General features: G+C 31.9%; 2 protein-coding genes and 1 long non-coding RNA gene across 3 annotated transcripts in view; 2 read left to right on the top strand and 1 right to left on the bottom strand.

Annotated features, from left to right (window-relative positions):
• LOC143078717 (FACT complex subunit SPT16-like) overlaps positions 1-11,631 on the bottom strand; it is a 33,612-nt gene extending 21,981 nt beyond the window's left edge. The window contains exons 1-9 of the mRNA XM_076253642.1: positions 11,483-11,631; positions 9,460-9,558; positions 8,896-9,060; positions 8,285-8,344; positions 5,487-5,579; positions 4,494-4,640; positions 4,054-4,205; positions 3,541-3,713; positions 1,317-1,481 (exon numbers count right to left, since the gene is read on the bottom strand). Coding sequence (XP_076109757.1) covers positions 1,317-1,481; positions 3,541-3,713; positions 4,054-4,205; positions 4,494-4,640; positions 5,487-5,579; positions 8,285-8,344; positions 8,896-9,060; positions 9,460-9,558; positions 11,483-11,551 — 1,123 coding nt within the window. The 5' untranslated portion in view covers positions 11,552-11,631. The remainder of the gene's footprint in view (positions 1-1,316; positions 1,482-3,540; positions 3,714-4,053; positions 4,206-4,493; positions 4,641-5,486; positions 5,580-8,284; positions 8,345-8,895; positions 9,061-9,459; positions 9,559-11,482) is intronic.
• Positions 261-1,157, top strand: LOC143078720 (uncharacterized). The gene is made up of 2 exons (XR_012979250.1): positions 261-391; positions 825-1,157. It is a non-coding gene; the product is annotated as an uncharacterized LOC143078720 (long non-coding RNA).
• A 1,161-nt stretch (positions 11,632-12,792) lies between the features above and the next one.
• LOC143078716 (trafficking protein particle complex subunit 2-like protein) lies at positions 12,793-22,113 on the top strand. The gene is made up of 5 exons (XM_076253641.1): positions 12,793-12,872; positions 15,810-15,982; positions 16,583-16,670; positions 18,541-18,620; positions 21,891-22,113. Exons 1-5 carry the CDS (start codon positions 12,840-12,842, stop codon positions 21,931-21,933), a joined length of 417 nt encoding a protein of 138 aa, XP_076109756.1. The 5' UTR covers positions 12,793-12,839; the 3' UTR covers positions 21,934-22,113.
• The last annotated feature ends 2,865 nt before the right edge of the window (positions 22,114-24,978 follow it).

Below are 24,978 nucleotides of genomic sequence, written 5' to 3'. Positions count from 1 at the left end.
TTATAAATACAATTTATTTTCAGGGTATAAATGTAATTGTATTTATAATGTTGTTTATTTAAATTGTTTCTTTTATGATTATCTGAATTTTGAAATGTAGATTGATAATATTATTTGAAATTAAAAGTATATTCATTTAGATAAGAAGAATTTAAACAGAATTAAATATCAGTGACAAATGATCTGAAGTTTATTAAATTATAGTTTATGTATTAATATAACATGATCATGTAGTAAATTAAAAAACAGATAATATTCATTGAATACTTATACATTATTTTTCTTATTTTCTTGTTATGTTAATTTGTTAGTTCACTTCTTTTAATTTTACAGTTATGTTATATCCTAACAACTCATTGTTAATACAACTTTATCACAGTTAGCCAGACAGGTATATTGTTTTCATATAATTTATTGATCTTTAAAAGTAGTTACCATATGATATGTAATTATTTTAGCAGCAACTTTTTGACTTGACAATTTTAAGTTTTGTGAACAATCCAATCACAACCATGCAGTTTTTATTGATGATATTTTAACTGGTTAAATGATAAACTAAACTTTAACTGACTGTGTTATGTTATGTTATTTGACTGCAGTGCTTAAAAGCTAAATGATTTCTATTTTTTTTTTTTTTAAATCAGCAATTTATCTTTTACCATTTCCAATTCAATTGTCAATGTTAAGTTCATGGACTAAATTGTAAAACATAATAAATAATTAAATATTGAGCTGAAAGTGAGGTCACTGTAACTAGTATCTTTATTAGTTTTACAAGTAAGTAAAGTTAAATTGAATAAAATGTATTTTTCTTCAATTCACAGAAGAAATGGACATACTACTACCTCTGCAGTATACAACCAGTTCCTGAGAGATGATGTTTTGAAGGAGTGCTTCCCTCTAGTGTACAAGATGTACTACTACTGCATGTGTATACCATCATCAACTGCAGTAGTAGAGAGAAGCTTCTCCTTAATGTCAAACATTCTTACTCCAAAAAGGAATAGGATGACTCAGCGAAATCTAGATGCAACCATGAGAATTTGCTCATTCAATCATCATTTAAATGACAACGACTTGAATGAGCTTGTTGATATGTTCAAAGGGTTGAAGGACAGGAAAATGGAGCTTTGAACATTAAAAATTAAAAACATGAACTGTTATGACTTGACTTATTAATTATATAAAGCTTAAAATTCAACTTTAAGTACTATTAATTCTTATTAAAAATTTCCCAATTTCCAAATAAACCGATGCATTTTCCCAAAAAAAAAGGGTAGAGGTAGTTTTGAAAAAAGACAACAATATCACTGTACCTTTCTTGATTCTCAAGTTATTCTTTCCAGATAATAATAATGATCCTTCTCTGAATTCTATGCCCATAGCAAACCCAATGCTCTTTGTCATTTTATCAACTAATTCTGATCGCTGTTTCTTAACAAAGCTTACAGCATGGTCATACACTGCACTCATTTTCTCTCCTGAAAAAAAGAAATCATTAATGTATCTGTCTGATGGTAAAAATGAAAGTGATAAAATGGTCTTTAACTTATGATAAAACTTAAAAAGTTTGATTTTATACTGCACAAAATATTTGGGAAACTAAAATCTAAGAAGATGATCACCCTCCCTCAGATGTACAGGAATCAAGATTATGTACTAACGGAACATAAATTATTTCTATACTACCCTACAGAATGACAAAAATTCAAGTGCTTGAAATTTTTAATAGAGCAGGGATACAGGCGTGCCTTCTATCTGGTATATGACATCATAAAGGTAATGTTTCCTACAGGTGGTTTTGGCGTGTAATGGCGCCCTGCCGCGATTTCTCGACGCCCTGCCCTAATTTTGTCGAAATTCCTGACGCCATGCCTTTATCGTCGTAATTAACAACCGGTACGGAAAGACATATTTTATGAATACTGCTCGAGTTATTTCCCTTTAAACGTAAACAAAAGTTCACTAGGACGCCATTTTGTAATCGATTTCGTAATCAGCTGATTAGCAAACTGCAATAGATTGAATAGTGAATACAGATACTAATCATGCCATCAACAAATCGGATGAAGCGAAAACGCGAGGAAGAAAATGAGAAACAGGCCGCAAAATGCAGAAAGCTTTTATCATTTTTTCAAAGGTTTGTAGATTTTTATTACAAAATGGTTACGCACTTGCAACGGTGTTAGTTCGGGGGTAAAAATAAACTTTTGTCAAAGGGATAATTTAAGGTTAAAGTTGAGTTAGGCCAAGGATCTCATGAAATCACTTGCATATTAATTACTTTCAATTAATTCATTTTTTCATCAAATTATTTTTTTAAAATTTACTTCTTCAGTTTTTAATTTGAATTAATTTAAGAAAGGAACAATTTATGAAAAAAATTCCAGATTATTTAAGATATTCTTGTTTTATGTGTAATTTATTTATTTTCAGCACCAAAGAGGCAGAAATAGACTGAATGTGTCAACTGTAAACAATCTTGTTCTAGTGTCAGCAAATACCAAATCAATAGATGATTTGGATATGTGTCAATCTGTTTTTAGGGGAAAAAAGGAGGATTTGTCAATGACAATTGATATGACCAAAGCAATATTTTTATATATATGACATAGATCTTTCTTGTTTTAAACATTTTTAAAGAACTTATTTTGTTTTTAATTGTGTTTATTGTTTTAAATATTTCATATATATGTTTTAAACACTTTTTCTAGTTTAACAATTTGTTTTAATGATTGATTACAGATGTATATGTCCTTTTTATAGCATTAAACTAGTATGTTTTAAATGAATCCATTTTATAGAAATTGCCTGTTTATATTAAGTAAGTGCCCTAAAATTGTTGTCCATCACGCTTAATGTGCCCTCTGAGCTAACAATTACCCTGCCCTTTTTAAAAGCTGCAGGAAACACTAAAAGGGGTGCAAAATTGACGATCTTTTCCAATAATGATGTATTATTATTTGTGGTTGCTCCTGAAGAGATGCCTTACAAGATATTTTAGAAATAAACAAGAATGTGTCCATAGTACACGAATGCCCCACTCGCACTATCATTTTCTATGTTCAATGGACCGTGAAATTGGGGTCAAAACTTTAATTTGGAATTAAAATTAGAAAGATCATATCATAGGGAACATGTGTACTAAGTTTCAAGTTGATGTAACTTTAACTTCATCAAAAACTACCTTGACCAAAAACTTTAACCTGAACTTCGCACTATCATTTTCTATGTTCAGTGGACCATGAAATTGGGGTCAAAACTATAATTTGGCATTAAAATTAGAAAGATCATATCATGGGGAACAAGTGTACTAAGTTTCAAGTTGATTGGACTTCAACTTCTTCAAAAACTACCTTGACCAAAAACTTTAACCTGAAGCGGACGGACGAACGGAGGCACAGACCAGAAAACATAATGCCCCTCTACTATCGTAGGTGGGGCATAAAAATAGGGAAACCAGTTTTTAACATAATGTGCCTTTCTCTCCCATATATCTGTTTTTTAGAACACCCCTTAGTTAAATCTGATAGACATTACCTTCTTTAAGTTTTTCCATAATTGCATCTTCTACACTGAGAAGAAATTCATAATCTTTCTGTTGTTTGTCTGATGGATCCACCATTAACGTTCTTACAATGTTAGCACAGTAAGACTTGTAACGAACACCCATAGCACATATTATTGTTCCAAAATCTATGTTAGTATCATCACTGAAAAATATAAAATACATAAAATGATACATGTAATTTATTACCAAAAAGAGTTGATCTTTCTCGTTCCATTTTTTAGCTTAATTTTAAGAGTAAAATGAAACAATTTATTTGCACCTCCCAAGATATCCATATAATCCACGAATAATTTTTATGAAAGATTAGAATAAAACTTAATGTTGGATAGTTTCACAATCAATAAATCTACAACCATATTGTCTTGTTCCTGACATAAGTATGCCACGAAATAATGCAAATTTGAACAAAAAGTATTTTTTTGAGAGATGATAGAACTTTACTACATCATTTCTCAAAACTGTCATATGCTATAAATAGGTACCTGACTGTACTAAATTTGAGACTGTATTTTCCCCCACTCTGAATAATAGCTGGGTAACACATGTCCAAATTAGCTGGATCAACTCCAGACACAAATTTCTTATTTTGTAAAGCTTGTTCCACACCATCAGCAAGTTTTGAATGCTTTACTTTCTGCAACAGGAACAAAATTTCATCTAATTATATCGTTTTGAAATCAATTACACACAGAATTATGTTATAAATATTACCAGGTAATAATAAAAAGAGACCACTGACATCTGTTGCCGTAAAAAAACAATTTTTCTAATTTTTCATGAATGCCTCACATTACAAATTCAAACAGATAAATGTCTTAGTCAGCAGGGTATTATATTAAATAGCATCAATATATCTATAGAAGAGCAAGTTATATATCACCAGTATTCATTTAATAATCCCTTTTGACTTTGATATTTGTACCTTTTCAGCATCAATGATTTCCATGATTTGATCTCGAAGGTACTTAGCAAATACATCACACGTGATTTGGCTGGCTTTCTGCATCAACTTTATTTCTGACTCCTCTTTTATTGACATCTCATAGGCTAATGATGCACTAATATCAACCTGTAAATAAGAGACACAAATTAGAACAACTTCTTGTAATGAATGGAGTTTGTTCAACATCATGTATTGATAAGACATACTGTGAGCTTCAAGTAAAATGAGACAGACATTACCTGTGAAAGGAGACGAAGTCCGCATGAATTATTTTTTTAATTCAAACATATATTACATTGTAACTTCAAAATCTGTTCAAAAAGAAACTGAAATGAGGTAACTTTTCCAAATTTGGTCCTCTTGTTAGGGATTTTAGTTGTGACGTCATTTAAGTTATGACATCATTTTCAATGTAAACAAAGAAACGCTTTCATCAGGTAACGTTTTTTCATACCAAAGAATTATTAAAAAGAAATTACTGTGCTCTTTCCTATATTTTACCAAAAATCTCATGACAAACAAGACTGGAAGAAAGAAAGAAAGATTTCTGTGCAAATAAAAACTTCTGAAAATAAAAAGTAAACAATTTTGAGTTCATTAGTACATTGAAACATTTAAACTCACTGCATTTGAATGCACCTGTCCTAAGTCAGGAGTCTGTTTTTTAGTTGTTGTCATTTGTGGGTGTGGTTCATAAGTGTTTTATCATTTCCCAATTAGATAAGACTGTTGGTTTGACCAGTTTGAATTGTTTTACCTAGTCATTTTGGGGCCCTTTTTAGCTTGCTGTTCAGCGTGAGCCAAGGATCGGTGTTGAAGTCCTAATTTTGATCTAGCATTGTTTATTTTTTATACATTGGGAGTTGGATGGAGAGTTGTCTTATTGGAATTAATACCACATTATCTTATTTGTATGAAACATATAAACAATAGATAAATGCCTTTTCAAACAACAACAAAAATATGTGATACCTTTACAAAGCCTTCCCCTTTGAGTGAATTTCTCCAACCATCCATAAACTCCCCTGGAAATTTGTCTTTTGCAAACTCTCCAACTGTCTTACCCTAAAAAACAAATATTGCATTATTATGCTCATATGAACTCTTGGTTCAGTTAATTACCTTAACTTATATACCATTTAAACAGTACTGGAGTACTCAAGAACCACTCACTGTAAACCAAATAACTTTTGTAACTTTAACAGAAGATATAATGTGAATATAAATAAATTTAAAGGTATTAAACTTTGTCTTCCTTAAATTGAACACCCCCAAAAAAAAACAGGAAATCAATTTCCCGATATATTCAAAGTGAAAAAAATTTAGTATGTGACAATAATTTGGTTTAAAGTACAGTTAACTCTCGTTGTCTCGAACTCGGTTGACTCAAAATTTCGGATGAGTCGAAGTTTTCATGTGGTCCCGATCTTTGTTCCATATAAATGTATGTAATTCGACTCCTGACAAGTCGAAATTGGATGAGTTGAAATTTCAGTTGAGTCGAACTAAATTTACGATCCCAAGGTTAACAAAAGTATTCAAAATTCATTATTTATCTCAAACTAATACACGTATGTCGAAACATGACCTCCAGCATTTAAATAGATTGACGAGTTAATCTGATAACACATGTGTAATTAAATTTCCAGTCACTGACCGCTGTATTGATTTAATGACATGCTATTCAAACGAGTGTTTACCTAAGAATATATTTTATAGAATTTTTATAAATGATTAGGTATACGTTGTTAATGTTCATGAAAAAGTTTTTAAAATGTTTACAAAACAATTAATTGTGATTTACACTAATGAGCTTGGGTGCGTATAAAGTAAGTATTATGACTTCTGTTGATGATCACCTAACAACTACTCAATCGGCGTCTTTAATCTTGTTGTATTTTCTTTTGAAAAGAAAGAGCGAGATAAAACAAAATGAAGAGAAATCTAAATTTTCTAAAATCTCTTGTATCAGAGAATAAACAATTTTGTCAACTATAAACGACCTGAATAACAAAACTATCGATTGGAAACTACTCTCTCGGATAAAAGCATAGGAAAAAATTGTACCTGAAACAATTGAATGAGTAAAAATAATGTTATTATAATAATGAAAGACCATAACAGACAAATACATCAATCTGTTACCAGAATATCGATCCCCTTCCCAAATTCACCCGGATTTATTTTAGCTTTACCAAGCTAAGCAAGAGTTGTTTCCCTTGTTCTGTCAAACTTCCGGTTTTTGTTTGAGTTGAACTATGTGCATCTCGAAATATTTCTCTGGTCCCGCTGACTTCGAGATAACAAGAGTCGACTGTACCTATTTTTACATGTCATAGTGATGGTGAAAATAGAAATAATCAATGCACATTTTCAGATGTATTCTAAGAAGATGAAAGGAAACTCTCTTATCTCTTTAATAAAATATAAACCAAATAGCATAGCAAACTTAATCCAGATGAATACAGCTGAAGCAAGCAAATTGGACTAAGGCCATGTGAAACAATATCAAAAACAAATTTACTTCACCTTCCTAATACTGTAGTCTCATCAAGCAATTACTGCTTAATGAGCCAAATCATACTACCTCCAACTTCCTTCCATAAAAATGAGATAATTTTCAGATATCATTTATGTCTTCAATAGCTATTTAATAGACTTATTACATTGGTTGAAATGAATTACATTGATTTCCCAGTTAAATAAAAACCGATAATATCACATGTGAAATAAATAGAGATTAATACATGGCCTTTTCCATATCAGCCTGGGTATCATCCCGAGACCCCCATATCAGCCCGAGACAGAGTCGAGGTGCTGATATGGGTCGAGGGATGATACCCAGGCTGATATGGAAAAGGCCATGTATTAATCGCTTTATCATATACTTCCAACAATAGTTTCATGTAAGGCAAATAAACAAATGCAATAACTAAACCAGTCAAAAACTTTATAAAGAAGTTAAATTATGAATCAAATATACTATAATTGTCCAACAACAGCATCACTACCTCCATATATATGTATGGTAACATTTCCTATAGAGGCATTTTGAAACATTGGAAATTTGGAAGAGTTTTATGCTCATTATTACTCCATGTTTGTTGTACTATAAAATGATTCTTACTGTCAATGGCATTTGTTAGCAAGTACTAAACTATCCCCACAAAAGTTCCCGTAAATGTTGACGTCGTCATAAAAAACATCTGAAGTCACAAATGGAAAAGAAAACAATCGATACCAGAAACACCGGAAGTAACTTGCACGAGAAGCACTGTTATGGGTTTTTGCACGGGACGCCCCTGATATGGGTTATCAACCCGGGCTGATATGGGTTATCAGCCCGGGTGGGAAATAATGGCTTGTGTACTTCCGCTCATTACACATGTGCAAAAGCTATCATATCAATGCTTAAGTATATGATAAACATGGTTATTTCACTCTCTGACGTCATACAACAATAGGCATTGTCAAGACGTCGATAACGCCGGATCAAAACAAATTGTGAATGAGTAGAAAAAAGATATAGTTCCTTGCATGTTTTACATTAATTTCTTTAAAAAAAAAGCCATTTGCCAATGTAATAAAAAGAATAACTAATTAAAGAATTCAAATATCGAAAAATATTCAATGCGTGACCGAACAACACTGATAATTAACTCATGCGCTACACACATTCGTGAATTAATGTGTTGTTCGGTCACACATTGAATATTTTTCTCTTTTAGTTCTTCGATTAGTTATTCTATAAATATTATGAATATGCATACCTTTTTACTGTCTTTTATCGCATCAATCATTTTTTGGTAATTGGATTTGTCTTTGTCTCCCTGAAATTAAACAAAGCACTTTTGACATTATTGCTAATGCGGTGATACAAATCATTTCTGACATTATTGGTAATGTGGTGATACAAAATCATATCTGACATTATTGATAATGTGGTGATACAATATGTTGGATTTCTTTTTTTTAGTCACTAATTATCTCTAGATGACTTACAAGTTACGGAAATGCGTTTACACAATCGATGACACAGTGTTTTTGAATTATTGTCTTACATGTTGACGACTGGGTAAAAAAAAATACATTGATGCCTTCTATTACATACCTTATCCCTTGTTTCTATTACATACCTTATCCCTCTATTACATACCTTATCCCTTGCCTCTATTACATACCTTATCCCTTGTCTCTATTACATACCTTATCCCTTGTCTCTATTACATACCTTATCCCTTGTCTCTATTACATACCTTATCTCTTGTCTCTATTACATACCCTATCCCTTGTCTCTATTACATACCTTATCCCTTGTCTCTATTACATACCTTATCCCTTGTCTCTATTACATACCTTATCCCTTGTCTCTATTACATACCTTATCCCTTGTAAGTAACTTGACTGCCGGAGATCCATTTTCATTATCTTTTGAACTTTCAACTTGTTTAAGAAATTCTATTTTCTTTTTGCTGGCCAATATGAGAATCTTCTTTTCAGCAATCACAACAATTGTGTCTGTTAATTCATATCCAAATAACCAAGTCTAAAATGCATTTGAAAAATTAGTCTATTTTGTCATGGTTTGCTCTTGACATTATCTTGAGATTATTGGAGAAGTCTATCTAGTTACAACTTGTACAACTACTTCCGTAATGTAAAAGAATTGAATTATTCAGGATAATATTTATATCTTGCTGAAAAGTACTGTAAATGTATTGTATCTAATCTCTGTGGTTATGATATCTCATTGATTATACCTCCTTAATTACTGGCTACTAACACTGGTGCTATTTGTGTTGCGAATGTAATTTTTTATGTATATTCTATGAGCTGTATGAATTAATTCATTTTTATTATTATCATATATTAATAAGCAGCTAAGTTTATCATTGAAAATATTAGGCCATATCATAAATATGAAGAGAAAATAAGTAGCACTTACCTGCAGAGCAGTTGATTTAGAGTAGACAATTTCTTCATCCACTCCAACAGCTGCAACTAATGCATCGGTCTGTGCCAAAGGATCATTTCCACCAGCTTTCTACAATAAAAATATATGGTGTGTATCTTCGGCCATATCAGTATTTTTTGTTTTTAATTTATATAAATCAGAAATATTCAACGGATGTCGACAAAGACATCATGGCATTAAATGAAAAAAAATATTGAGATTGTATAAAAACAGTTAAGAGAAGACAAAATTTTTAAAAAGAAACTATTCTAATGACTCAAGATGTTAAATTTCTTCGACATCACTAACGTTTATTTTGATTTTGAAGACAAATTTAAAACAAGACGTTTTCGACAATACTAAAGTAAAGTTATTCCAGGCTCATTTCTGCGATTTGTTTTGTTTAATAACAAATTGACTGGAAACCACCATTTTTTATTTTTAAATTTACCTTTTAGTGTTCGACTATTACAGATAATAGTTAAACTTGTTTTATTTTGCATGAAATCATTTTGCATTTTACGACAGTCTTATCTGCTGATAATAATTTCACACATAACTATTACATACTAAATGAAATATGTGTGTTACTCTATGAAAAAAACTTTTGGAGGATTTTCTCTGCTAAAGATTAATTAAATAATGAAAACAGTTGTCATGGAATTGCATTTTCTTAATATTAGTTCTAAGATTGTGATCAATGTCGGGTGTGGATAAAAAACAGTTAAAAAGTAAAAAGAAATCAATCAATATTTCCCGGTTTTTAAACTAAATACACCAATGATGATTGTGGCCAAGTTTGGTGAAATTTGTCCAAGTAGTTTCAGCGGAGAAGATTTTTGTAAAAGTTAACCCCGACTGACGCCAAGTAATAAGAAAAGCTCACTTGGCATTTGGGCCAGGTGAGCTAAAAATAATCCCAATTTGTCGTTACGGACAAATAGATTTCAGATTCTGTCATTTCTGACGGTTTCTGGAGCTTCGAGTCAGAGGCTAAGTTTTATTTATCAACCATCTTTAAGAGGGTTGTAAGGGAGTACCTTCATGATGAATAACAGTATAAGTTCATGCCATATGACGTTAATGACTAAATATATATTTGGTGAATGACTATGAAATGTTCACTTTCTTTAAGATGATAAAAAATCGATTGATTTTGAAAAATCACATTAAATTTTTTCCCAAAATTACTGTAACAATGATTATTTGACATCTCTCAAGAATCATGACAAGGATATTTTGACAAATTACAGGAAATTTTAATCAATTGGATGCTTACAGTTGCCTAATACGATAGTTTGATACCTGGTGCCAGTGGTGGTAAAGGGCATTACACCCTCCTTTTAATATTATTACACAATTCATAAACACTGAATAACAATACACCTTATCGCTAATCCTGGCTGACCCGGCCGCTTGAACTTTTGACGCATATAACAATCATTTTTCCATTGTCACTTCAGATATTTTGGTTTATGACGTCAATATTTTACAGGAACCTGTGTGATATCCAGTAATGGCGGACAAATAGGGATAAGGTGTATGAACTCCTGTTTATCTTTATTTTTATTCCTTGTCAATATTAAATATACACCTTACCGCTATTTGTCCGCCATTACTGGATATCACACAGTTCCCGTAAAATTTTGACGTCATATAACAAAATATCTGAGGCCACAATGGAAAAGTGATTGTTGTTTGCTTCAAGAGTTCAAGTGGTCAGGTCAGCCGGAATTAGCGATAAGGTGTATTGGGGATGGATTAAGCTAAAATACGGGGCCGGATTGACTTGCGAAGGACAGACAAGGGACGGATCATCAGCTTACAGGCTGCGTAAATTTCAATCATATAAATAACAAGATTTAAACAAAGCAAGGCGATCCTCTAATAGATCCAGGACCAGGTACAGGGTATTTTAACATAAATTTATTTGGCGTGGTACTTCACTCTTCAATGAATTCCAGCTCAAATACAAAACTCTGTGTCAAACTCGATCGTTTATCTTGATTCTTACATTCCAAGCAGTGTATAGACGCTTGATTCTTCTGTTAAACGCATCCTTGTCGATGTGTAAATTTGACATCGTGAATTACGCAAAAGATTAATTCATCTGTTTTGTGAGGCTGATTATTACAATAATGGCGGGAGTCGTGAACCCACTTGGAATCCATGACAAGTCGCCCCATTGGCAAGTCGCCCCACTCCTAGTCGCCCCACTTTTTCACCAACTCGCCCCACTTTAAAAAAAAATGCCCCAACCTGGATCACCAACTCGCCCCACTTTTTAAAAAATCGCCCCACTTGTGAAATGTGTTAAATCCCGTTAATATTACTCCTGAAAACTCGCCCCACTGAATGGAAAACGATAAAATCTAGATTAACATATTATTAACCAGGATGAATGTAGTAAAGCCAACTCGCCCCACTCATGGAAAAAGATGTTAACCCGTTGTATATAACTTAAATTCCGTAAATATTACTCCTGCCAACTCGCCCCACTTATAGAAAACGATAATATCTAGATTAATATATTATTAACCAGGATGAATGTATTAATGCCAACTCGCCCCACTTATGGAAAAAGATGTTATTCCGTGAATATTACTCCTGCCAACTCGCCCCACTTGAAAGAAAACGATAATATCTAGATTTATATTATATTATTAACCAGGATGAATGTAGTAATGCCAACTCGCCCCACTTATGGAAAAAAATGTTATCCCGATGTATATAAGTTAAATTCCGTAAATATTACTCCTGCCAACTCGCCCCACTTATGGAAAAAGATGTTATCCCGTTGTATATAAGTTAAATTCCGTAAATATTACTCCTGCCAACTCGCCCCACTTATTTGCTATCCCATTGAAAACCTTATAGAAACTTCTTATATTATTCCGTTTTCCATTAAGTGGGGCGAGTTGGCAGGAGTAATATTAAACATGATTTAACCAATTTCACATGTGGGGCGATTTTTTAAAAAGTGGGGCGAGTTGGTGATCCAGCTTGGGGCGTTTTTTTTTTAAAGTGGGGCGAGTTGGTGAAAAAGTGGGGCGACTTGGTGTGGGGCGACTTGCCAGTGGGGCGACTTGTCCTGCTTCCCCCACTTGCTTAAAGTGTTGATTTAATGTTTAGAGTTTATCGAAATACGATAATTATTAAAAAGTATTCATTTAATGTTATTGAAATCTGGGAACAGTATATTTAATATATATGTTCCTGTTGAAATAAATAATTTTTGATTAACTGTATATTAATCCTATTTCTTTTATCTGCTGTAATAAATTTTAGAGGTTGAATCAAAAAACTTTAAATGAACACATTCTATTAAAATAGGGAACTGGTTTCCAGTCAGGTACACAAATACCAGGAAAATGGCAGTTTGTGTTGCAGTTATTGCAAAAGAGGTTATTTCTGTTTTTTTATAAAGCTCACTGTCACTTTTGGATAATTAGGCTTATACCACTGCGTGTCGTCCGTCGTCCAGTTCAAAAGTTTAATTAATATTAAAAAAAAAGAAGATGTGGTATTGTTTCCAAATGAGACAATTTACTGCCAACTCTACAACAATCAACACTCAACAGACCAAATGACACAGAAATTAACAGCTATACATGTATATGTCACTGTACAGCCTTCGACAATGAGCAAAGCCCATACTGCAAAGTCAGCTATAAAAGGGATTAAAAAGGCACCGAAATGGCAAATGTGAAACAATACACCTTATCGCTAATCCCAGCTGAACTTTTTGACGCATACAACAATCACTTTTCCATTGTGGCGTCAGATATTTTGTTTTATGATGTCAAAATTTTACAGGAACCTGTGTGATATCCAGTAATGGCAGACAAAATAGCGATAAGGTGTATTTAAACAAAAAAACTTAACTGCCTAATAAATGTACGGTGGAGTATGTAGTGACAGCCAGTGTCCCCACGGCTGGTGATATTGTGCATTAGCTGATTTCGTCATATCTGCACAAAAACACAAATAAAATTGTTTGTGTAATTAATTTAGCCTTAGAAAAAGAACATTGAGAAGTTCAAGATTTATTCATGATCAGTTAATTTATAACTGCAATCCCATGATTTACCCTATTTAGCAGAAATTCATTAAAAAAAATTACATCATTTTTTTTTTAAGTCAAATACAAATCAATTTGAAATAAATTTTGCTCTGCATCCTTGGCAGTGTGATTGGTTCAAATGCAACTATATTTCATACTATAAAATATGTCCTTCATTCAAACTAAGCTATTTTTTGTAAGGCATGCACGAAATCACAGGACATTAGAGGAACTCTCAAAACAGGGGTTTCACTAACTTTGTACACACATTACACAAAATCTTGAGAATGAAAACATAAAAACAGAAGATTTTATGAAATAAAAGTATGTTATGAATGTGTTTACACAATATTATCCGATTATTGGTTAATTAAGTTGAATGAAGTCATAAGTCTTAGGTGTGCAGATACATTGGACTGCACTCTACAAAAAATGTTTAATGAAAATGATTTTTGGGGTTATTGTCCCTAATGTCCCAACTGTTTAGGGGCCAAAAAAGGGGCTCAAATAAACATTTTTGTAAGTTTCCAGACAATGACTTGTGTTAAAGTGTATAAATCTCTCTGAAATTATACCACAAGCCTCCATACTACAGAGGGATGGTTAGGATTGACTATAGGGATTACGGCTTAACCCTTTACTCTATGGATATTTTTTTTTTAAATACTTGATTCGCATAGGATTTTTTTCAGTAAAAAAAATCATCAGGTTTAAAGTGTTAATGCACTGTGAAAACTAATATTTCATCAATGAAATTCTAGTCGGATATTCTCATGAATCTCCTTTTCATATTGGATACATTTTGGAGACATAGCGTTTCAACTGAGGTACTACCTAGGCGTCAAAAGACGTCATTATGGAGTAAAGGGGGTGGCGTCAAAAGGCGTCATTATGGAGGAAAGGGTTAAACCACTTGGGAATTAGGGGGAAAACAAGGGTAGACAATTTAAAGCAGGGTAAGGAAGGTAATCCAAATCAATTTTAAATTATGTCTTAAGAAATGATGATTGTCTTGAGGTGATAAGCTGTCAATTTATTTTTAGCAGTTGCTATTAATTAATATTGATTTAAGCCAGTTTGTATTTTAAGACTTTTATGATGTATTTAAAGGGGTAATTATGGTTGCAAACTCCATTAGAAATTTGAATTGAGATACTGACTATATCTTGAGGGAAAGATATTATTTAGGAATAAGGGAGTGGGGGAGGTGAACAAAAATTGGAGGGGGAGGGGCAAATTTTCTCATTTCAGATTTCAGAAATTGAACGAAAACTTCTTCAAATTTTTTTTTTGGGGGTTAATATTCAACAGCATACAAGTAGTATATTGCTCAAAAGCAAAAAAAAAAACAACAGGTAAAATCTTTTTTTTGTGGGGTGGGTGTTGGGGCAATTTGCAACAGCATAGTGTATTGTACAAAAACAATGAATGTAAATTCAAATCATATAACCAATTTGAAGTTATTTGATTACACTATTCTGTGTTAGAAACCTATTATGTGTCAAAAAATTTAATTACAATCCAAATCCAGACCTTTATCAAGCATGAATATTGTGTCCATTTTGGCCCCAACTTTTCAGGGTTGGACATCTGCTCAGCATAGCAATTTATTTTATTTGTCCTAAGACATTCAAAATCATTAAATAACAATCCTTTTATGATTCTTTGTTCAATTTGTATTTAATTTATTTAAGGAATGACTGTAATATTTTTTCTGTCTATGAAGAAATAACATAAAAAATTTGGTGCACACCGAATAATGCGCGTAGCGGGTTATTTAACAGTGTGCACCACATTTTTTATGTTATTTCAAATAGACAGAAAAAATATTACAGTCATTTCTTATAATTTAATTCTAAATTCCATTTTAAACCGTAGAAAACCATGAAAAAATGTTGATGACGTCACGGTCACATGACTAAATTATGTCTATGGGTTCATAACAAAATAACGTCAGCCAATCAGAAGACGCGTTACATCCAAAATTAAATTATATTCTTTTATCAATTAACATTGTTTTAAGGAGTGCAACTTAAAACAGTATTAAACAGGGGAAGTAACCCGAATTTCTTTGAAGTGTATTGAAAATACCCAAAGCTTGAGGTAAAAGTTGTTTAAGATCATAAATTAGTATTATTTTTGTCAAATAGGCTGTCAAGTGAAGCCATTTAATTTCTCAAGGTCTGTGATTTACTGGTAAAAACTATTAATGTTGTCAAAATGATTAATCAGGGTAAAAATCTTATATATTTGAAAAAAAATGTGTCTTTTTTTACAGAATTATCCATTGTTTATAAAAACAGTCCATGCAGAAAATGAGCTGAGATTTTATTACACAGTTCATACATCTTTAGATGTTGTAGAGGAGAAGATATCATCAGTTGGAAAAAATGTCAATGATTTGAGGGAACTGTATCTTGGATTACTATATCCTACAGAAGATTACAAAGTGTATCCTTACATTTATCAAATGAGAATAAAGAGATTTTATATTCCTCTGAAGTGACTTAAAGCTGCACTAGCTGTCAAATTCATGTTCATTGAAGTTCACATTAATACGGATTTCTCCATGAGGTAGAGTTATGCACTTGCAAGTGAATAATGTATCATCAATGGGGTTTTTAGCTGATTTTGACAAGATTGAACCTTACTGGCTGCTAAAAGCGATATATTATTCCACTTTTTCACTTTCATTGATGATTGAACAAGAAAAAAATCATTTTTTAAATTTTTTTATATATCATGTAGCTAGTGCCCCTTCAAAATATGGTTTGGATTTATATATTTTGCATTACTACAGTAAGGAACAATTGAAGAATCAGGATAATTTATATCTTTCAGGAATCTGTGTCCAAGATTTTTAGCTTATGTTATAGCAAAAATACAACTTGAAAGCAATTTAACCAGAACTTTTTAAACTTCAAAAAGGCCAAATTGAAATTTACTCTTACAAAATTCTGTAACATCTAAGATTTACTGTTCCTTGAAAAAAAGCCTTATATCCCTTAATTATTTTCCATATTGATATTTTCTTTCTTAACATGAATTCAGATATGGCTATGTAACCAACACTAAAGTAAAGTTTGTCATTGTAGTAGAATCAACAAATTCTTCCCTGAGAGACAATGAAATAAGATCTGTAAGTATTGCAGCTAAATATAGAATAACTTTACAGCTATATAAAGAATAACTATACAGCTATATATAGAATAACAATACAGCCATACAGCATATATAGAATAACTATACAGTTATGTATAGAATAAAAATACAGCCATACAGCATATATAGAATAACTATACAGCTATATAATGAATAACAATACAGCTATATATAGAATAACTATACAGCTATTTATAGAATAACTATACACTGTCTCAAAATACTTAATTTATTTGTATAAGGCTTCATAACAAGTAGAATGCGAGGCTTGTCTTCTAGCTGTTTTTAATTGAATACCACTAATGAGCCTCATGTAGATCAAACACTTGTCTGGTGTACTGAACTATAATTTTGGTATTTTAAAAGGGTGTCAATAAGAATTGAATCAGAACCTTTTTGTCGAGCCTTCGACTTTAGTCGAAAAAGCGAGACTAAGCGATCCTACATTCCGTCGTCGGCGGCGTCCACAAATATTCACTCTGTGGTTAAAGTTTTTGAAATTTTAATAACTTCTTAAACTATACTGAATTTCTACCACACTTGGACTGAAGCTTGTTTATGATCATAAGAAAGTATCCAGAAGTAAATTTTGTAAAAATAAAATTCCATTTTTTCCGTATTTTACTTATAAATGGACTTAGTTTTTCTGCGAGGAAACATTACATTCACTCTGTGGTTAAAGATTTTAAAATTTTAATAACTTTCATAAACTATCCTTGATTTGTACCAAACTTGGACAGAAGCTTGTTTATGATCATAAGATAGTATCAAGAAGAAAATTTTGTAAAAATAAATTTCCACTTTTCTGTATTTTACTTATAAATGGACTTAGTTTTTCTTCGAGGAAACATTACATTCACTCTGTGGTTAAAGATTTTAAAATTTTAATAACTTTCATAAACTATCCTCGATTTGTACCAAACTTGGACAGAAGCTTGTTTATGATCATAAGATAGTATCAAGAAGAAAATTTTGTAAAAATAAATTTCCACTTTTCCGTATTTTACTTATAAATGGACTTAGTTTTTTTGCCAGAAACAAACCATTCACTCTGTGATTTAAGTTTTTAAAATTTTTATAATGTTCTTTAACTATCCTGGGTTTCTACCAAACTTAGACAAAAGCTTGTTTCTGAACATAAGATATTATTCAGAAGTAAATTTTGTAAAAAAAAAAATCACTTTTTCCGTATTTTACTTATAAATGGACTTAGTTTTTCTTCCAGTTAACATTACATACAGTCTGCAGTTAAAGTTTATAAAACATTTATTAGATCATAAACTATCCTGGATTTTTTACCAAACTTGGAAGCTTCTTTCAATCAAAAGACAGTATCGAGAGGGAAATTAATTGATGTTTTTCCTCATTTTTGTTGAGTCTGCGATTAACAGCAAAAGTAGGCGAGACACTGGGTTCCGTGGAACCCTTACGAATTTTTTAGAGCCATTGAAACAATGTGAACTTCTTCATCACTTCCTAATCTATTCAAACTGTAAGAGTTATTTAAACTGAGCTGAGATTGTGTATGAAGGATGATAAGTAATTTGTAGAACTTTGTCATAACAACTATAATATCAATGTGGCAGCAAAGAAATACACATATGTCTTCCCTGGTGATTACATTGTATCTGTTTTCAATGTTACCATTTTTCTTTTTCATTAGCAGATTCATGGCTCTGACTGTATTATTTTCTTAATTTTGTCAGTTTTTTATCTATTTAACTCAAAAAATTGCTGCAATGGTTTAAGGAAAGTTTATTTGGGAGTATTTCTTCCACTGTGAATGTTTTACATACATTGTTCCTTCATTCTGCAATCATTAGATTATTTTGTTTTTCTTTTTTCAGATGTTTAGAAAGTTGCATAACGCCTATGTTGACATGATATGTAATCCATTTTATACACCTGGGGAAAATATAACATCAAAGTAAGTACACACCTGGTGAAAATATAACATCAAAGTAAGTACACACCTGGAGAAATTTTAACATCAAAGTAAGTACACACCTGGAGAAAATATAACATCAAAGTAAGTACACACCTGGTGAAAATATAACATCAAAGTAAGTACACACCTGGAGAAAATATAACATCAAAGTAAGTACATACCTGGTGAAAATATAACATCAAAGTAAGTACACACCTAGGGAAAATATAACATCAAAGTAAGAACACACCTGGAGAAAATATAACATCAAAGTAAGCACATCTGGTGAAAATACAACATCAAAGTAAGTATACACCTGGAGAAAATATAACAGCAAAGTAAGTACACACCTGGGGAAAATATAACATCAAAGTAAGTACACATCTGGAGAAAATATAGCATCAAAGTAAGTACACACCTAGGGAAAATATAACATCAAAGTAAGTACACACCTGTAGAAAATATAACATCAAAGTAAGTACACACCTGGAGAAAATATAACATCAAAGTAAGAACACACCTGGAGAAAATATAACATCAAAGTAAGTACACACTTGGAGAAAATATAACATCAAAGTAAGTACACACCTGGAGAAAATATAACATCAAAGTAAGTACACACCTAGTGAAAATATAACATCAAAGTAAGTACACACCTGGTGAAAATATTACATCAAAGTAAGTACACACCTGGAGAAAATATAACATCAAAGTAAGTACATACCGGTATTTATGGAAAAGGGCCTCGTTAACGCTCTCACAGGTACAATCGACTTTTTAGCTCACCTGACCAGAATGGCCAAGTGAGCTTTTCTCATCTCTAGGTGACCGTCGTCTGTCATCGTCCGTCGTTGTTAACTTTTACAAAAATCTTCTCCTCTGAAACTACGTAGCCAAATTTAACCAAACTTGGCCACAATTATCATTGGAGGTATCTAGTTTAAAAAAATTCATAAGGGTTCCACGGAACCCAGTGTCTCGCCTACTTTTGCTGTTAATCGCAGACTCAACAAAAATGAGGAAAAACATCACTAAAAATTTCCCTCTCGATACTGTCTTTTGATTGAAAGAAGCTTCCAAGTTTGGTAAAAAAATCCAGGATAGTTTATGAATCTAATAAATGTTTTATAAACTTTAACTGTAGACTGTATGTAATGTTAACTGGAAGAAAAACTCAGTCCATTTATAAGTAAAATACGGAAAAAGTGAATTTTTTTTTACAAAATTTACTTCTGAATAATATCTTATGATCAGAAACAAGCTTTTGTCTAAGTTTGGTAGAAATCCAGGATAGTTTAAGAACATTATAAAAATTTTAAAAACTTAAACCACAGAGTGAATGTTTTGTTTCTGGCAAAAAAATTAAGTCCATTTATAAGTAAAATACGGAAAAGTGGAAATTTATTTTTACAAAATTTTCTTCTTGATACTATCTTATGATCATAAACAAGCTTCTGTCCAAGTTTGGTACAAATCAAGGATAGTTTATGAAAGTTATTAAAATTTTAAAAACTTTAACCACAGAGTGAATGTAATGTTTCCTCACAGAAAAACTAAGTCCATTTATAAGTAAAATATGGAAAAAATGGAATTTTATTTTTACAAAATTTACTTCTGGATACTTTCTTATGATCATAAACAAGCTTCAGTCCAAGTTTGGTAGAAATTCAGTATAGTTTAAAAAAGTTATTAAAATTTCAAAAACTTTAACCACAGAGTGAATATTTGTGGACGACGCCGACGCCGACGACGACGGAATGTAGGATCGCTTAGTCTCGCTTTTTCGACTAAAGTCGAAGGCTCGACAAAAATGTGTCCCTTGACCTGGCCAACCAACCAAGATGGCCACCATGTCTTAAAATAGAACAAAGGGGTAAAATGTAGATTTTGGCTTATATCTCTGAAACTAAATCATTTAGAGCAAATCTGACAGGGTTCAAATTGTTTATTAGGTTAAGATCTATCTGCCCTGAAATTTTCAATTGAATCGGATAACCTAAACCAGTCGGTATATTGCTGCCCTTGAATTGGTAATTTTAAGGAAATTTTGCCGTTTTTTGGTTATCTTGAATATTATTATAGATAGAGATAAAATGTAAACAGCAATAATGTTCAGCAACGTAAGATCTACAAATAAGTTAATTGGTCTGTTGATCCCTTAAGGAGTTATTGTTCTTTATAGGCAATTTTTAACAATTTTTCGTAAAACTACTAAGACAAATTTAACTAAACTTGTCCACAATCATCATTAGGGTATCAAGTTTAAAAATTGTGTCCGATGACCCCACCCACGAGTTAAGATGGCGGTTATGGCTGAAATAGTACATAGGATGAAATGCAGTTTTTACCTGTTGTTGGGTTGCTGCCCCTGAATTGGTAATTTTAAGAAAATTTTGCAGCTTTTGGTTATTATCTTGAATATTATCATAGATAGAGATAAACTGTTAACAGCAATAATGTACAGCAAAGTAAGACCTACCAATAAGTCAACTTGAACAAAATTGTCAATTGACCCCTTAAGGAGTTATTGCACTTTATATTCAATTTTTAATAATTTTAATAAATTTTGTAAATTTTTACAAAATATTTTCCACTGTAACTACTGGGCCAAGTTCATTATAGATAGAGATAATTGATAATTGTAAGCACTTAGCAGCAAGAATGTTCAGTAAAGTAAGATCTACAAAAACATTACCTTCACCAAAACACAATTTTGTCATGAATCCATCTGTGTCCTATTTTTAATATGCACATAGACCAAGGTGAACGACACAGGCTCTAAAAGCCTCTAGTTTTAAATGAGTTACGCCCTTTGGAAATATTAAATAAGTGTTTATGATCATAAGATAGTATCCAGAAGTAAATTGTGTAAAAAATAAATCATGTTTATTCATATTTTTATTATAAATAGACAGTTTCTGCCAGTAAACTATGCCCTCACTATGGTTAAGTTTGATAATTTGCATAACTTTTTATCCTGGAATTGTACCAAACTTGGACAGAATTTTGTTAATCATCAAAAGCTAGTATCAAGAAAGAAAAATATTTTCTGTTTTTCCATAAATTACTTATAAATGGACTTAGTTTTTCTTCCAGTTAACATTATATACAGTCTACAGTTAAAATTCTTAAAATATTTATTAGATTCATAAAGTAGGTGAGACTCTGGGTTCTGCAGAACCCTTTCGAATTATTCAAGTTTTTATTCTTGTTTATTTTCATGTGTTTAAAATACCCTTTATATATTTACATTATTTTTATCTTTTACAGATCTTTTGAGAACACTGTTAGATCAATGATGGTTCAAGATTGAAGGACTGTAGATATTTTTGTAAACGTGTCCTCTTTATTATAAATCAGCTTGTAAGCTGGAACAGTAGAATGGACTTATAACTCTACTAGCTGTGATACATTCCCTTGAGAGAGAAACATGTGCAATATGTAATGGTTGATTGTTGTTTAATATGATCAAAATTAAAATATTTAAATGAAACTGAGTTTGAAAAAATTAATACCAAAAATACAACTCCAAAGCTTTAGTCAAGCTGTGGTCACTTCAGAATTAGAATTTTGACTGGCATAGTTGAAAAAGGTTGTGAGTCAGATGAAACATAATTTTCATTTAAAAATACCCAAGTAGCCTAATGTATATGACATTACATCACAACCCAGTCAGTGTTTTTTTTTCTGCTGGCTGATAAGCAGCTGATTTTTGTGTCTTCTAACATGCATTTTATAGATTCTGTTATGGCACCCTTTCAAACGCCAAAGAAATTCATCTCTTGGATGTGCTAAAAAGTATCAATAAAATACAGTATGCTATAAAAGGCCCTCAAATATTTAAACCAGAGTATGCCTTAAATATGTTGGTTTTACTACAAGTATCCCATAAAAATTAACAATATCAATGTTCCATGAAAATGAAAATAAAGAAAAGGTCTGATGAACCTTGTCAAACAGCAATATACACCACTTAGTTGTTACTTACACCTTAAAGACAACTTTCGAGTACAATGCATTTCTGTAGTTTTAGTGAACATCATATGCGCGTATAGGGGCATCATCATTTCCGTTCCCATATTGAGCGAATGGTTGGAAAACTATGATGCTATATTGCTTGAAATATTCGACAAAATTGAACATTGACCCACAACTCATAAAATGAAGTAAAAGTTGATGAACCCTGCTAAAGAGACAGTTACACCAAGCAATCATTCCATACATCAAATATAGTTGACTTACTACTTTATGGATATGAGAAATAGACAACCATGAAATGGGGTCAAGGTCAGAGATGAATTCTGAAAGACAGATATGCGCACCTTGCAGTCATTCCATACACCATATATTGTTAGACATATTGCTTACAGTAAATAATAAAAAGACAAGAGTGCACACGCAGAAATGTCTTGCCTTCTTTACTAATCATTGATATTATGTTGATAGTCCTAAATATAAAGCTTTATTACAACTGTCACATAAACTTAACATTAACCAAGAAAACAAAACATTAACCAATGAACCATGTCTGCTCTATGGTCGGGTTGTCTCTTTGACACATTCCCCATTTCCATTCTCAATTTTATTTACCTGTCAGTTGGACATGTACACCTTACAGTGCTTCCATACACCGAATATACTAGACCTATTGCTTATAATATCTAAGATATGGACTTGACCACCAAAACTTAACCTTGTTCACTGATCCATGAAATGAGGTCGAGGTCAAGTGAAAACTGTCTGAAGGGCATGAGGACCTTGCAGGGTACGCACATAGCAAATATAGTTATCCTATTACTTATAAGAGAGAATTTAACATTACAAAAAATCTTAACTTTTTTTTCAAATAGTAACTGAACCATGAAAATGAGGTCAAGGACATAGGACATGAGACTGACGGAAACTTCGTAACATGAGGCATCCAGGTCTTCAACCTTCTAAAATATAAAGCTTTTAAGTTAGCTAACGCCACCGCCCCCAGATCACTATCCCTATGTCGAGCTTTCTGCGACATGTTGGTGACCATGAAAACCATGAAAACTTAACATTGACCTATGAATCATGAAAATGAGGTCAAGGTCAGATGAAACCTGATTCACCTTAAAATTATTTTGAACACTCAATAAAGTCAATTTCTTACTAAAAGTATCAAAGATAGTTTTGAACAAGAAAACTTCGAACTAGATCGTTGTTCCATAAAATGAGGATGAGCTCAAGTTGAGGTAAAATAAACATTGTCTGAAAAAGATATGTAGATTTTGCAAGGATCCTATATACCAAATATAGTTATCCTATTACTCATAAGTGTTTCACATGAAAAAAATATACAAGTCTCAAGCAGGCACTGAACCATGAAAATAAGGACAATGTATACCGTAATATGCCTGATGGAAACTTCTTAGCAAAATTAGGGTGCTGCATACAAGGTATCAAGTATCCAGCTTTTTTGAAAATTAGTTATATACAAATAGTTTAAACCATTGCTGCAATCAGATTGTAATCTCGGTCTCGCAGTCAGTCTTTCTTAACAGGCGAGACGAATTTGTCATGATCCAAGCTTGGGACAAATACTAAAATGCCTGCATAGAAAGAATAATACTAATGTATATGCATTCCTGTCATGTATCTGCACACTTAGTTAACTTACCTTGGACAATCAAAGAACAATTATTCTTTTTCTTGAGGAACCTAGAGAAATTTCAGATAAGATCACTGACAAATGTATATGGTCTCAACTCTGAAGACAGGCAAACATATCTTGTTTTCAATAGTTATTCAAACATCTTCTTTTATGTGGCATTATTCCATCTGGACAGAATTGTAGTCTTTTGGGAAAAAAATAGTCTCTAGTTTGTATGGCAGTGTGTCATAATACAGTTTGGCTTAAATAACTTTTAGTTTGTATGGCAGTGTTATAAAGTCTGGCTATCAATAACTTCTAGTTTTTGACATTGTACATTATTCCCTCTGACAGTCTGGGTAAAAATAACTGAAGTCTGTAGTTTTTTTTACATCATTTTTAATATCAGACGGTACAGACAATGTGTGGGATACAAACAAGAAACAATGATCCAATAACATTCTGTGGAGTAACAACAATGGCACTTTATCATAGTCAGACAAGTTTAAAACCAATTTCTAATAATAAAATGCATTTGAATCAATTAACCTTAACAAGTTGTGGAGAGGGCTTACATAAGCTTTGCCTATTGCCCAATCCAATTCAATTAATTTGAATAAAATACTGTTTAAACTAAACTAAACAAGTTGAATACCCCATTTGGTTAAAATGAAAACTGCATCTAAACATTTGTATACTAATTAATTAAAATTCCCACGTTAAGAGTACCATAACAAA

The sequence above is a fragment of the Mytilus galloprovincialis genome, chromosome 6, assembly GCF_965363235.1.
Source record: "Mytilus galloprovincialis chromosome 6, xbMytGall1.hap1.1, whole genome shotgun sequence".
Lineage (NCBI taxonomy): Eukaryota > Metazoa > Mollusca > Bivalvia > Mytilida > Mytilidae > Mytilus > Mytilus galloprovincialis.
The sequence above is the reverse complement of the archived record's forward strand: the minus strand, read 5'-3'. Positions and strand labels throughout refer to the sequence as shown.

Bases quoted from the DNA above. Each gene is read 5' to 3' on its own strand.
- LOC143078716 (XM_076253641.1), top strand. From the start codon at position 12,840: ATGGCAGTTTGTGTTGCAGTTATTGCAAAAGAG. The intron at 12,873-15,809 runs GTTATTTCTGTT...CTTTTTTTACAG, and splicing joins TTGCAGTTATTGCAAAAGAG to AATTATCCATTGTTTATAAA. The intron at 15,983-16,582 runs GTATCCTTACAT...ACATGAATTCAG, and splicing joins CCTACAGAAGATTACAAAGT to ATATGGCTATGTAACCAACA.